The sequence below is a fragment of the Diabrotica virgifera genome, chromosome 2, assembly GCF_917563875.1.
Source record: "Diabrotica virgifera virgifera chromosome 2, PGI_DIABVI_V3a".
Classification (NCBI taxonomy): Eukaryota; Metazoa; Arthropoda; class Insecta; order Coleoptera; family Chrysomelidae; genus Diabrotica; species Diabrotica virgifera.
Window position 1 is genome coordinate 1,399,605 of NC_065444.1, and position 14,351 is coordinate 1,413,955.

General features: G+C 32.8%; 2 protein-coding genes across 2 annotated transcripts in view; both read right to left on the reverse strand.

Moving 5' to 3' along the window:
- Positions 1–14,351, reverse strand: part of LOC114335428 (protein HIRA homolog) — a 33,029-nt gene that overhangs the window by 8,118 nt on the left and 10,560 nt on the right. The window contains exons 8-9 of the mRNA XM_028285667.2: positions 13,901–14,081; positions 617–716 (exon numbers count right to left, since the gene is read on the reverse strand). Of these exons, the coding sequence (XP_028141468.1) occupies positions 617–716; positions 13,901–14,081 (281 nt within the window). The remainder of the gene's footprint in view (positions 1–616; positions 717–13,900; positions 14,082–14,351) is intronic.
- LOC126879936 (uncharacterized) lies at positions 3,831–10,968 on the reverse strand. Its single transcript, XM_050643310.1, has 2 exons — positions 10,629–10,968; positions 3,831–5,092 (listed from the first exon to the last, which is right to left on the reverse strand). Exon 2 carries the CDS (start codon positions 4,958–4,960, stop codon positions 4,604–4,606), a length of 357 nt encoding a protein of 118 aa, XP_050499267.1. The 5' UTR covers positions 4,961–5,092; positions 10,629–10,968; the 3' UTR covers positions 3,831–4,603.

Sequence of the window (14,351 nt, forward strand, 5' to 3'; positions counted from 1 at the left end):
ATTCTTTTTTGATAGTTACTTACCGAGGGTACTTTTAAGTCCGCCTTATTTTTTCGGTCATAACTTTTTAAAATGCGCTAAGGACGTTGTTTTTTCCCAATGATCCTCTAGAGAGGAACCTACAAATCTTATTGTGTACTTAACACCAAATCTTTAAATGGCAGTTGAAGTATTAAACATCTGCTAATAACTAATAAATAATATTTAACAGAACATTCTCAAGTTAGATCTATTGGATCTACTTGAGATATAAATATAAGGGTACCAAAAAATACAGAAACTTCAAAAACATCTTAGATATAGTATTTTTACTACAAAAACGTTATTACGTAGGTCAAAATTTTTGACGTAAGAGAACTGTCAAAACATTAGAATGTGACTTTTCATTATTGCTATGTTTATTATAAACACGGCAATAATGAAAAGTCACATTCTAATGTTTTGACAGTTCTCTTACGTCAAAAATTTTGACCTAGGTAATAACGTTTTTGTAGTAAAAATACTATAAGTCATTTTACACCCCGTTATTAAAACAAAATTTGAATTTTTGGCCGACAATGGGCTTGAGACTTAACTAAAATTCCTTTTACTTAGTTATTTATTATATTATACTTACCTAAGTATGTATCCCATTTAAGTTCTTTGTCTGTCATATTTTTGAACGCTTCTATTTTTGATAGAGAACCTTTTGGAGTTTTATGGCAATTGTTTGTTATCTGAAAAAATGAAAGAATCAGAATTATCGAAAAATCTTTTCTGTTGAAGTTACTCGCATAATTATTGTACAGTTGTGTCCTAATTGGATATCTATCATCATTTATGTCGGGTGTTATTGAACAGCTGTTAGAGGAAACTAAAATTCGACGTGGGATGAGACAGGGATATGTATTGTCGCCCATTCTTTTTTTGTGCAAATAACTAATTTCATTAAATAATTGGAACCTGTTAAAAACTTCTTCTTCTGTACCTATCCATGAGGAATGTTGGCGATCATCATGGCAATCTTTATCTTATCTGCATCAGCGCGGAACCAGGTGCTTCTTCGTCCTGAACCTTGCTTTCCAAATATTTTTCGTTACAGGTTGGCTTGTAGGAGGGATATCTGGTTCATTTCGCATAATGTGTCCGAAGTATTATAACTTTCAAGATTTGATGCTGGTCAGAACCGCTTGGTTCTTCTGCTAGTCTGGGCTAATTATCGGAGAATAGGCCATTTTTGGGAAAAGTTATTTACCAGCAATTTTATTGCTGGAATCGAAGCTTATGACTGTATATATTAATAATATAGGTATGCAAAGTCCGCAGATAGTGTGCTACTTTTTTATTAACAAAATGGCGCCCCAAATCGTGTTTTTTTTCAATTTTTGCTCCATAACTCAGAACATTTGAACTTTACACAAAAAAAACCGTAATAAAAATTCACCGAAATTAAATTCTGCATAAAGATATGTTTTCCCGATCTCCTACGACGAAAATTTTCCTCGGAAAATGCGGGTTTTCCCAACAAAATCTTTAAATTTCAAATAAAGTTATAGATAAGTAATTATATATATATATATATATATAGTTTAGCTCTCCAGGCCTAGAAGGCCCATGGCTTGGTTTACTATTCCTTTCCAATCTCTCCTATTTGCTGCTTTATTTTTCCAATTTGTGATTTTCAGTTCTTCTATGTCTTTTTCAACATCTTTCTTCCATCTGGTTTTCGGTCTACCTTTCTTCTTCTTTCCTCCTATTCCTCCCGTTAGTATTTTTTTGGGAAGTCTCGTGTTTGGCATCCTTTGGATATGTCCCAACCATCTCAGTCTTTGTGATTTTACGATCCCTACTATGTTTGGTTCACCATACATCCTCTCCAATTCCACATTTGGTCTTCTTATCCACATTCCATTCCATATCTTTCCGCCAAATATTTTTCTTAGGACTTTTCTTTCCCATACTTTAAGCATGACTTGCTCGGATTTGTTCATCGTCCATGTTTCACTGGCATACAAGACTATAGGTCTTATCACTGTCTTGTATATTCTTATCTTAGCCCCTCTAGATATGTTCTTATTTCTCAATAAGTTGTTTAGAGCAAAGATACAACGATTACCAGCCATAATTCTCGCTTGGATTTCTTCTTTTATATTTGGTCTCCTAGTGAATGTCGCTCCTAGATATTGGAATCTCTCTACTTCCTCGAATTTATATATTTTTGCCTCTGTGTTTATTGTCAGGTATTGTCCTTGTGTGTATTCTCGTTTTGTCCATTCCATATATTTAGTCTTTTCTTCGTTTATGTATATCCCTTTCTTTCTTCCTATCGCCTCTAGTCTTTTTAGTATTTCTTGTAATTCTTGTTTGCTTCTGGCTATCATTACTATGTCATCAGCGAATGCCAAGCATTGGTGTTTTCGTTGGTATACAAGTCCTGTCCTGTTAATTTCGGCTTCTCTGATGACTATTTCAAGAAGGATACTAAACAACAGTGATGACAGTGGGTCTCCTTGTCGTACCCCTTCACCGACCCTAAACTTATCTGTTTCCTTTCCATTTATTTTAACCCTGTTCTCTGTTTCTCTGAGTGTAACTTTTACCATCTTTATTAATTTTTTACTAATTCCAATTTCACATAGTGCTTTGTATATTTCTTTTCGCTTAACTCTGTCAAAAGCTTGTTTAAAGTCAATGAATAGGGCCATTGTAGATTTTCCGTATTCGTAGCTTTCCGCTTGTATCTCACGCAGCAGGAAAATTTGATCCACCGTGCTGCGTCCTCTTCTGAATCCACATTGATATTCTCCTATGTCATTATCTATCTTTTGTGTTATCTTGTCTTTTATATGTACTGCAAGTATTTTATATGCAACGTTTAGTAGGGCTACTCCCCTGTAATTATGGCATAAACTTTTGTCGCCTTTTTTGTGAATTGGACACAGTGTGGCTTCAGTCCATTCTTTTGGTATGTGTTCTTGTTCCCAAATTTCTTTTATCAGCTTTTCCAAATGCTTAATTAGTACTGGTCCTCCATATTTAAACATTTCAGCTGTTATTTCATCCTTACCTGGGCTCTTGTTTTTCTTTAGTTTTTCTATTATTTCTTTTATTTCTTTTTCATTAGGCGGTCTTTCCTGCATTTCTTCTTTATCAATATTTTCATTCGGTCCTTCTTCTTCTTCTTCTGCATATCCTGTTGTGGGAATTTCATTTAGAAGCTCTTCGAAGTATTCTCTCCATCTGCTCAGTATTTCTTCGTCGCTTACTAAATTCCTTCCATTTTTGCTTTTGTAGTGTACAGGTTTTCTTTGGAACCCCTTTTTCTCATTTTTTACTCCTTGATATAAGTTCCTGACTTCTCCATTTTTATAGTTTTCTTCTATGCATTTCAATTTATCTTCGTTGTACTTTCTTTTCTTTACTCTTATGATTCTTTTAGTTCGTTTTCTTTGTTCGTTGTATTGTATCTCCATCTCTGGTGTTTTCACTTGCATCATTTTGAGTCTTAACTTATTTCTTTCATCCAGTTCTATTTTACATTCTTCATCAAACCATTCTTTGAATCCATCTTTTATATTTCTATTACTGACTTGCGCTGCTTTGGTCATACATACTTTTATTTGCGTCCATTTTTGTTCGATGTTTTCATTTTCTGCAATATTTTCCAGTTCTCTAGTGACTAGTCTTTCATATTTACTTTGTTCTTCTTCTGACAGTAGTCTAATAGGTTTAGTTACTTTGTACCTTTTTTTCTGTTGATTTCTAAGAACTGGTATAACCTGTTTAAGTTGTATTCCGACTATAAAGTGATCTGTGTCTGCATCCGGTCCTCTATATGTTCTTATGTTCTTTATACATTTTTCCATGTCTTTTTCGATGAGCACATGATCTATTTGATTTATGGTTTTTCCATCTGGTGATCTCCATGTTCCTTGATATATTCTTTTGTGTTGAAAGTACGTGCTCATAACGATCATGTTTTTTTCTTTTGCAAAATCTATTAAGAGGTGACCATTTTCATTCGTTGTTTCATGCAGACTATATTTTCCTATGGTGGGTGTGTATATTTCTTCTTTTCCTATTTTGGCATTAGCATCACCTAGTACTATTTTTATATCGTATTTGGGAATATTTTCGAATACTGTATCTATTTGACTGTAGAAGTCTTCCTTTATCTCTATGTTTTTCTCTTCAGTCGGTGCATGTATGTTTATAAATGTTATTTTTTGGTATTTTCCTCTTATTCTTAGTATGCATATTCTCTCTGAAATTGGTTTAAAGTCAACGATTAGATCTTTCAGCTTTTTGTTTACTACAAATCCTGTGCCTAACATTCTATTTTCGCCTCCGCTATTGAAAAATAAATAGTCATTTATTTCCATTGAGTTTTGGCCTAGTTGTTTCGTTTCTTGTAGTGCTACTATTTCGAATTTATATTTTTTACATTCATCTACTAGGTGTTTCAGTTTTCCTTCTTCGTATGTTCCTCTTACATTCCATGTTCCTACTAATATATGTTCTTTTATGGGCTGCTTTTCATTAATAATCTGTACATTTTGTCTATTTCGTGTACCTGTACTTTGCCATGTCATCTCCGTTATTTCAGTCTGCTTTCGTTGTATTGCTAGTTTTTTGGTTGTATATTTTTCTCTTTTATGAGTTGTTGTTGGTTATTATTCCATGTCCATATTTCACCATTAATGATTAGCTTCTGGTATCCTATTTTTACATTTTTTCCATTATGCCTCTCTACCATAGCCTTGCTTCTAATTTCTTTCTGAATAATTCTTTCTTCTTTTGACATATCATCATTAATATAGATTCTTTCGTCCTTTTTGGTTTTTAATTTACTTTTATTTTTCATTACTTCTATTTTGTTTTTCACGCTGTTGAGTTCCACTATGACAGTATTTTCTCCTATTTTCCTTGCTCCATTTACATCTACTGAAACTTGTAGCTCTTTTTCCATAAAATTCTCCATAGCCCCTCGTAAAACTTTCTGATCATTTGTATCAATTTTTATTCCTTGTATTATTACATTTTTTTCTCTTTCTTTCTCTTTCCAATTTCTCTATTTTTTCATTTGCTATACTAATTTCTTTTTCTAATTGACCTATTTTTTTTTTTTTTTTTTTTTTTTATTTATTTACGCTGTAACCACAGGGGTTATTAGCGATCTAAAAAATATAACAAAAGTAAAGTTAATAAAAATTACAATAGGTGATACAGTCCAGAGTCTTTAAGATAATTTATTGTGTTTTTAACATTCATGTTTACTCCTAAGGCTTCCTTTATATTCATTGGGATGGTATACTTCTTTCTTATTGTTTCATATGTTTTGCACTCAGTTAATATATGTTTCACGGAGAGTGTTGTTTCACAGTTTTCACACATAGGCGGCACAGTTCGCGTAAAGAGATGTTTGTGTGTTAGGTTGCTGTGCCCCAGCCGTAAACGTGTTATTTTCACTTGGTCGGGTCTGTTCGCTATTATTTGCGGCCACGGTTTCACTGATTGTTTGATTTCCTTGAGTTTATTTTGCGACGCACTCCATTTATTTTGCCACGCACTAAACACTTTATATTTTATTTCTGACTTCAGGTCATCGGAAGAAACCTCGTTAATAAGGATGGAGTCCTGGCTGAGGGATGCTGAACGGGCTAGTAGATCTACTTCCTCATTTCCTTGTATACCTGAGTGTGATGGGACAAACATAAAGTCGACAGTGATCTTTTTTTTATTTAGGATCGCTATTTCTGATTGGATATGTAAGACAATTGGATTATTGGTGTAAAGACGTTTGATAATGTTAAGTGAGCTGAGTGAATCGGTTATTATGAGAGACGGGGATTGTTTCGACTCTTTTATGTGGATCAGTGCTTGTAATATTGCATACAACTCTGCAGTGAATGACGACGTAATAGGCTTGAATTTAAATTTTAATGATGTATTGGGTGTGAGGATGGCTGCACCAACACCGTCTGATGATTTGGATGCGTCAGTGTATATCTTGTAGTGATTTTTAAAGGTTTCCATTTCTTTTAAGAATGATTGTTTGATTAGGTCTGTTATGGTCTCACTTTTTTTGTATATACTAAGGTTAGTATTAATTTTGGGAATTGGTATTAACCAGGGTGGAGAAGTTGGGAAATTTGTTGGGATAATTTCAGGAAATTGAAGATGTAGGTCATGAAGGTTTCTCCTAATTCTTTCGTAAAATGGTGGATCTAATCTTGTTGCAGAGAAAGTGCCTTGAAATCGATCTGTGAATGTATTGGTATAAGTAGGGTGTTCTTTATTACTGGCTATTTTAGAAGCATATGAGAGAGAAAGATATTTGCATCGTAAACTTAGGGGTGGTTCTCCTGTTAAGCATTGTAAACTTTCAACTGGTGTCGTTCGAAACGCACCTGTAGCTATTCGTAGAGCCGCGTTTTGAACAGTTTCTAAGGTTTTCAATACTGACATTTTGCTTGATGAATAAACTATCGTACTATAGTCGAGTTTGGATTTGACTAAAGATTTATATACGTGTAATAGTGTATTTTGATCTGCACCCCAGTTTTTGCTGGAAATAGTTTTCATAACATTTAATCCTGCTTGGCATGATTTTTTAAGTTCTTCTGTATGTTTTTTCCATGATAACTTTTGATCGAAAACCATACCTAAAAATCGGACATTATTTGTGAAACTAAGGGTTTGGTTATATAGCTTCAGATGCGGAGTTCGAGTGTTATGTTTTCTTGTGAATAGAATACATTTAGTTTTTGTCGGTGAGAATTGTAATCCGATAGACCTAGACCATGTTTCTAACTGATTGATTGTTTGTTGTAAATGTTTTTGTATAGATGTAGAGTTTTTTCCTTTGGCAAATAAAACTAAGTCATCAGCGTATAGTCTTCCTTTGACAATTGGTGAGCATTGTTGAAGTATATCGTTTATGGCTATTAGGAAAAGGGTTGAGCTTATAACTGATCCTTGTGGTACTCCGTTCTTTTGAACTTTTTTATCTGAGTTAACGTTGTCTGATCGAACTATGAAGCTGCGAGATTGAAGAAAATTTGATATAAATTTTAACATATTTCCTCTGATATTCCAATTATGCAATTTCGTTATGATATTGAATCGCCACACAGTATCGTAAGCTTTATTAATATCAAAGAAGACTGCGATACAATCTTGCTTATTTGCAAATGCTTCATGTATGCCTGACTCTAAGTCTATTAAGTTGTCTACAGTGGATCGATTTTGCCTAAATCCGCTTTGCTGTGGGATAAGAAGTTTTTGTTGTTCTAAATACCATCTCAGTCTTTTATTTATCATTTTCTCTAGCACTTTACATATAATATTGGTTAAAGATATTGGTCGATATGATTCTGGTGATGTCCGGGATTTATCAGGTTTGAGAAGAGGTAGTATTATTGCTTCGGACCAGGTTGAAGGGAAAACCTGGTTACTCCAGATTGAATTATAAAGGTCTAGTAATAAATTGTTCCCATTGTCTGGAAGATGTAGTAGAAATGCTAGGGGAATACCGTCTGGTCCCGGGCTTGCATCTTTCGAAGAGTTTAAGGCTTCGGCAAGTTCTATTAAGGAAAAAGGAACGTTAAGGTTGTGAATCTCATGTTCGTCAAATCCCAGTATGTTTTTTTCTACGTTGTTTTTATGCATTTTGAAATCGTCAGTATAATTTTCATCACTGGAATTTAACTCGTATTGGTCTGCTAACATATCTACGATTTCTTTTCTATCTCTAATTATTTTGTTATTTTTTGCTAGAAAAGGAATTTTATATGGTTGGCTTTTACCAGAGATTTTTCTTAAGTTTCTCCAAACTGTACTTATTGTTGAAGAGGTATTTAGAGATGAGATGAATTTTTTCCAGGATTCTTTTCTATTCTTTTTTAGAATGTATCTTGCCTCAGCTCGTCGTTTTTTGTATTCCGTTGTGTTTTCGTCTGTTTTGTGACGCTTTAGTTTATTGAAAGCTTTCTTATACTCTCTCGTAGCTTGGCTGCATTCAGGTGTCCACCATGGAAGAGGCTTATGTTTCTTTAATATTTTTGTTTTTCCTACATATGTCATGGCGGCATTAGTGATCATTTGTAAAAATGTACTTAAAAATTTGTCTATGTCGTTTGATGATGTGAAGTTGGTTTGGTTAATGTCCTGTTCAATTTGTTTGGTAAAGTTAGTCCAATCAGCGTTTTTAATATTCCACTTTATGATAGATGACTCAATATTTATTGTGCTCTGATGTGTTAAAGAAATTATAATGGGGTAGTGGTCACTACCGTATAAATAGGGTAGTACGTCCCATGTTAATGTGGTGGACAAAATTGGGTCACACAGAGAAATATCAATTGCCGATGTTGTGCCATTTTGGATGTTGAATCTGGTTGGTCTTCCGTCGTTAAGTAGATTCAGATTTTGGGATGTTATTATGTCTTCTATAATACGACCTTTCGAGTTGAGTTTTATGGAGCCCCACATCGGATTGTGTCCGTTAAGATCTCCGACGATAATTCTAGGTGAAGGAATTTGTTCCATAATAGCTATTAAATCTTCTTGGGATATGGATTGATTTGGTGGGATATACATATTACATATATAAATCTTTTGAGGTATATTTATTGAGATAGCTATTAATTCAATATTATTTGAAGTCACTGTTAACTGTGTGCTCATGAATTTTTCATCTACGTAAATTGCTACTCCTCCACTGGCAATATTTTGGTTTAATCTGTTTTTGTAGAAACATGAATAATTACGAAAGTCATATACGTGGCTTGAATTTTTGAAATTTGTTTCCTGTAGGCAGATAATAGATGGGTGGGTTTCAGAGATAATATGTTTAAGTTTTTCGAAATGGGTATAGAACCCATTTAAGTTCCATTGAAGTAGAGAAGTGAATTTAATTATTCTTTAGAAGAGCTTATAGACGAGTCGGAGTCTTCTCCCGAGAATGAAGTTTTTAAACCAATGTATTTGCCAAGTTTTTTCCTTAATCTGGTGCTTTTGTTTTTCATTCTTTTGTCGGTATAATATGGATGTAATTCTGTTATGTGGATTATGTCTTTTGCTCCTTGTATATTTTCGAATAAATCCACTACTTGATCAAAGTTTAACAATTGTGTTTCGCTTTTTTCTAGATATTCTCGAACTGGTTCTAAAAACGTTTTAAGATTTGTTATCTCATCTGTTAAGTTTTTGTCGTCAGTTTTGGTTTTTTTCATTAATTGAAGTTTAGGTTTTTCGAATTCGTCTTCGGCGGGTGGCGATGTTGCATCTTCTAAGGTTCTTTTTCCTGTTGTTTTATCCGAAGTTATCTGGGGTTCGTGAGTATTCATCTGTGTATTTTTGTTTAGAGGTAAGTTTTGACTTGCTTCGGGTGAGGTTGATTTTTGTTTTTGGATATTATAGGATGACTCAGACGATGTAGGTGTTGCGATTGTAGTGTTGACCGAAGACGTGGTTAAATGTATGGATGTATTTTGTAGTGGTGGTTGTTGGGTTGTGTTTATTGATAAATGCGGGATGACTTCTGTTTGCGATGTGGTTTGAGAAGACATGGTAGGTGTGGAGGGAATGGTATTTGAAATTGTGGGAGTATTTTGCGGATTATCTTGTTGAGTATGATTTATTGGTAAAGTTTGTTTCATCTCTGTTTGCACTGCATTATCATTGTAAGGATGGCTATGAGATGAAATATTTGGACAATTAGCTGCCTGGTGTCCAGTTAATTTGCATTTGAAACATGTATCGTTTTGGGCTATAAATATGCGGTATGATGTTTGTTCTAACTCGACAAAAAAAGATTCAGGTAATACAAAGTTGTCTGGCAGAGGTGAAATGAAAATTTGTCGTCGGAAGCTTAGAATGTGACTGAAAGCAGGATTGGTTGCTCCTATTCTTAGGTATGATATGTCTGATAGAGGATTTAGACCTAGTTTTATTAATTCGTCTTTAATTAAGTTCGAAGGTATACTTGGACATACACCGGACAGAATTAAGCGGACTGATGGAGTTATTAATCTTCTTGCTTCTAGTATATTTCCATTTACTTTTATCTTCTTTGTTTCTGTTAGGAATTTGTCTACTAAGTTTTTAGATGATAGATATATGCATATTCTACCGTTTGATATACGGGATGCGAAAATTATATTTCTTGGTTCTATATGCTGACTCAATCCTTCAAGATAGTCATTGATTGTACAATTCTCTAGAGTGTTAAATAAAATGGCTTGATCTCTGTCTGGAGTTAATATATTGCGTGGTTGGCTAACTGCTTTTGAATATGATGCAATTTGTTGTGGTTGACTGGAAGATGACATCTTTTAAATTTATTTAAAATCCAACTCCGGTGCTGTCTCACAGCTTTCGCTGTGACACCCGTTCATGGAATTGGATAATGTAGAGATAATTGTCGTGATTTATTGAAATATTCAATCCAAATAGACACAAATAATAAATTTCATCTACTTACAATTAAAATATTCCGTATACAAATCACTTTCACTAGTACTTTTATATTATAGTACTTTTTATTTTAATTACTTTTAAATATGTTTCAGTAATTACTATTTAACTAGCTCGATAACCAAAAACACTTGTTCATCGGTAGCTGTCTAAACATCGAATCAATTGACCTATTTGTTTTATAGCTTTTTCGTTTGTTTCTCGCAGCTTTTTTATTTCATCTTTGTAGCCGCTTTGTTGATCTTTCAGTTCTTTAATTTCATTCTTTAGTTGTGTGATTTCTTCTCCAGATCTATATTGTTCTTTTTTTTTATGTCTTTTATATCCATTGCTAATTCCCTCATCATTTTCATCATTTGTTCCATTCCACTTATGTTATCTTCATCTGTTTTTTGTGATGTTCTAGCTGTTATTTTTGATTTTTTGCTGGGATGTTCCTCCTCTTCCCTTCTCCTTTTCATTTCATCATCTAATTCGCTATCTGAACTCATTGTTCTTAATTCCTAGTTATTTTTATATATAAGTAATTATCTACCAATAATTAAATAAATCGGTGACATAAAAGCTTTCTTGGTTTAGATTATAGTTCCAGAAGCCGGTGAAAATTAAACGAATATTTTAGCAACAATTCAATTGTTAATTAATAATTTACGGTCGCAATAATAACCAAAATAAGTATGATACACTGGTCAAACTTTGAAATCTTATAAAGATAAGATGTTTATTTAATATTTTGTCGACAAAATATAAATTTTTAATTTTTTTGAATAATCTTTAAATGTTTAAAAAAAATAGTTATAAACAAATTAACGTTTCTCAGAAAGTTTTTATTATATTGTAATTTTAAAAAATAGGTAAAATGCGTATTTCTTGAAAATGAATGCTATAAAACTTTTTTGCAACCATTTGCAAAAAAGTTATGAAACAGCAAAGTAAACATACGATTACTACGTTGTTTATATATTTTTTTAATTCTTTCAAAGCGTAAAAGTGAGTTTAAAGTACAAGCTAATTACTTACAAAGAATATCGATTATTAATTTAATGGATATATTTTAATTAAAGATTATAAATATTTTTTTTTGTAATTTACACGCGCGAAAGTAGACTAATACAGTACCGCAGCTAAAATTTTCACTCGAAGCGACGACCGCCACGCGACGTACAGTAGTTAATAACTAAAATTATGTATTATAACCCGTCCACATACACAACTCGCGCGAGTTTAAAGCGTGACAGTCGCTTCGAGTGAACATTTTAGCTCCGGCTCTGTAGCAATTACTCTAAAAAAATATCAAACATTAGTTCAATGGTTATATTTTATTCAAAGATTAAAAATGTTTTTTAAAAAGTAGGCTGTATCAAGCCTACTTTTTAAAAAAACATTTTTAATCTTTGAATAAAATATAACCATTGAACTAATGTTTGATATTTTTTTAGAGTAATTAGTTTGTACCATAAACTCACTTTTAAGCTTTGAAACAATTAAAACAAATTATAAACAAAGGAGTAATCGTACCTATGTTTACTTTGCTGTTTCATAACTTTTTGCAAATGGTTGGAAAATTTTTTAAAGCATTCATTTTCAAGACCTTTGAAATACGCATTTTAAGTATTTTTTAAAATTATAATATAATAAACAATTTCTGAGAAATGTTAATTTGTTTATAACTATATTTTTAAACATTTAAAGATTATGCAAAAAATGAAAAATTTATATTTTGTCGACAAAATATTAAATAGGCATCACATCTTTATAATCTTTCTAAGTTTGATCAATGTCTCATGATTATTTTAGTTGCTATTGCGACTGTAAATTGTTAATAATTAACAATTGAATTGTTGCTAAAATATTCGTTTAATTTTCACCGGCTTCTGCAGTTATAATCTATACCAAGAAAACTTTTATTTCAGCAAGTTATTTAATTATTGATAAATAATTACTTACCCAAAAAATTTATTTGAAAATTCGAGATATTGTTGGGAAAACCCACATTTTCCGAGGAAAATTGTCGTCGGAGCAAATCGGGAAAAACATGCCTCTCTGTAGAATTAAATTGGGGTGAATTTTTACTTGAGTGTTTTTGGTGTAAAGTTAAAATCTTCGGAGTTACAGACCAATAATTGAAAAAAAAAAACACGATTTGGGGGCGTCATTTTGTTAATAAAAAAAGTAGCACACTATCTGCGGACTTAACATACCTATATTATTAATATATAATATAGGATTATAATATTCGATTCCAAAATTGCTGGTAAATAACCTTTCTTTGTACTTTACTAATTAGACCAGCGTATTGTAACTATTTTTTTCTTCAAAATTTAAAGATTGTGCAAAAACAAAACGAAAAATTTATATTTTGTCGATCAGATATTAAATAAGCATCTCATCTTTATAATCTTTATAAGTTTGATCAATGTATCATGATTATTTTGGTTATTATTGCGATCGTAAATTGTTAATTAACAATTTAATTGTTGCTAAAATATTCGTTTAATTTTCACCGGCTTCTGGAATTACAATCTATACCAAGAAAGCTTTGATGTCACTAAGGTATTTAATTAATGATTAATAATTACTTACCTAAAACTTTATTTGAAAATTAGAGATTTTGTTGGGAAAACCCGCATTTTCCGAGAAAAATTTTCGTTGGACCAAATCGGGAAAAACATATCTCTATGCAGAATTTAATTGCGGTGAATTTTTATTTGGGTGTTTTTGTTGTAAAGTTAAAATCTTCGGAGTTATAGAGCAATAATTGAAAAAAATACGATTTGTCGGCGCCATTTTGTTTATAAAAAAAGTAGCACACTATCTGCGGACTTTGCATACCTATATTATTAATATATAGGATCTTATAATTCGATTCCAGCAATAAAATTGCTGGTAAATAACTTTTCCATGAATTTTGCTAATTAGCCCAGAGTATGAGAACCTTCTCATTTGTGACTCAGCTAGTCCACGGCATCTTAAGTATTCACCGATATAGTCACATCTCAAACGCTTTCAATCTTCTGCATGTATTTTCGTTCAAGGTCCACGATTCAACAGCATAAAAAAGTACAGAAAAGACGTAGCATCGCAGAATTCTTATTTTTATACCAAGAGAGAGATTGTGATTTTTTAATAAGGCCCCCCTCCGGTTGAAACTGGATCTAGCTTTTCCGATGAGCACTCTTATCTCCTGGTTATTGAAAAGTAAAAAATCTCTTAACCCTTCACTGTGTATGGCATGGATTAGTGCCAGGCTAAGTTTCCGGACAGTGCGAGTGGCACATATTCGTGACACATGCACATTCTCACTTTCATTGTCAATATACATATAAATATACAGGATCTGAGCTTCTGGTCATGTCTTTCAGCAAAATGTAGCAGTGAAAGAGTTAAAGAAATATAAATTAAAAGATATAATTCATGACACAGTAGAATATTCAAACTTTACCTGTAACTTGATGACACCGCACTCTTTGGTAGCAGCAACTCCAGGAGTTAACTTTAGAGGATCCAAAATGTTAATGAATTTAACTATGGGCACATCACCAGGTACTTCACAGCACATCAACTGATTTATTTGAATGCTAGGGGGTTGTGCTACCATTTCGCTGACAGTTCTATTTCCTTGGCTGAAAATGTAATTTAATAATAATAATAGTCTTCCGTTTTATACCGCTAACGCGGCTTTGGGATTACAGCAGGATAGTCTGCTATATCTAGGGTCTACGGTATACAAGGAAGGTAACAGGGCCAGTGCTACGCTTCAACCGCCTGGTTGAAACCTTGGGTAAAACCCTGGTTTTACCCAATGTACTCATTTTTACTCAGTTTGAGTCGACCTGGGGCTTATAAACATTATAAAAATGTCTAGATGTTTTTGCCGGAGCTGGATTTCGAAC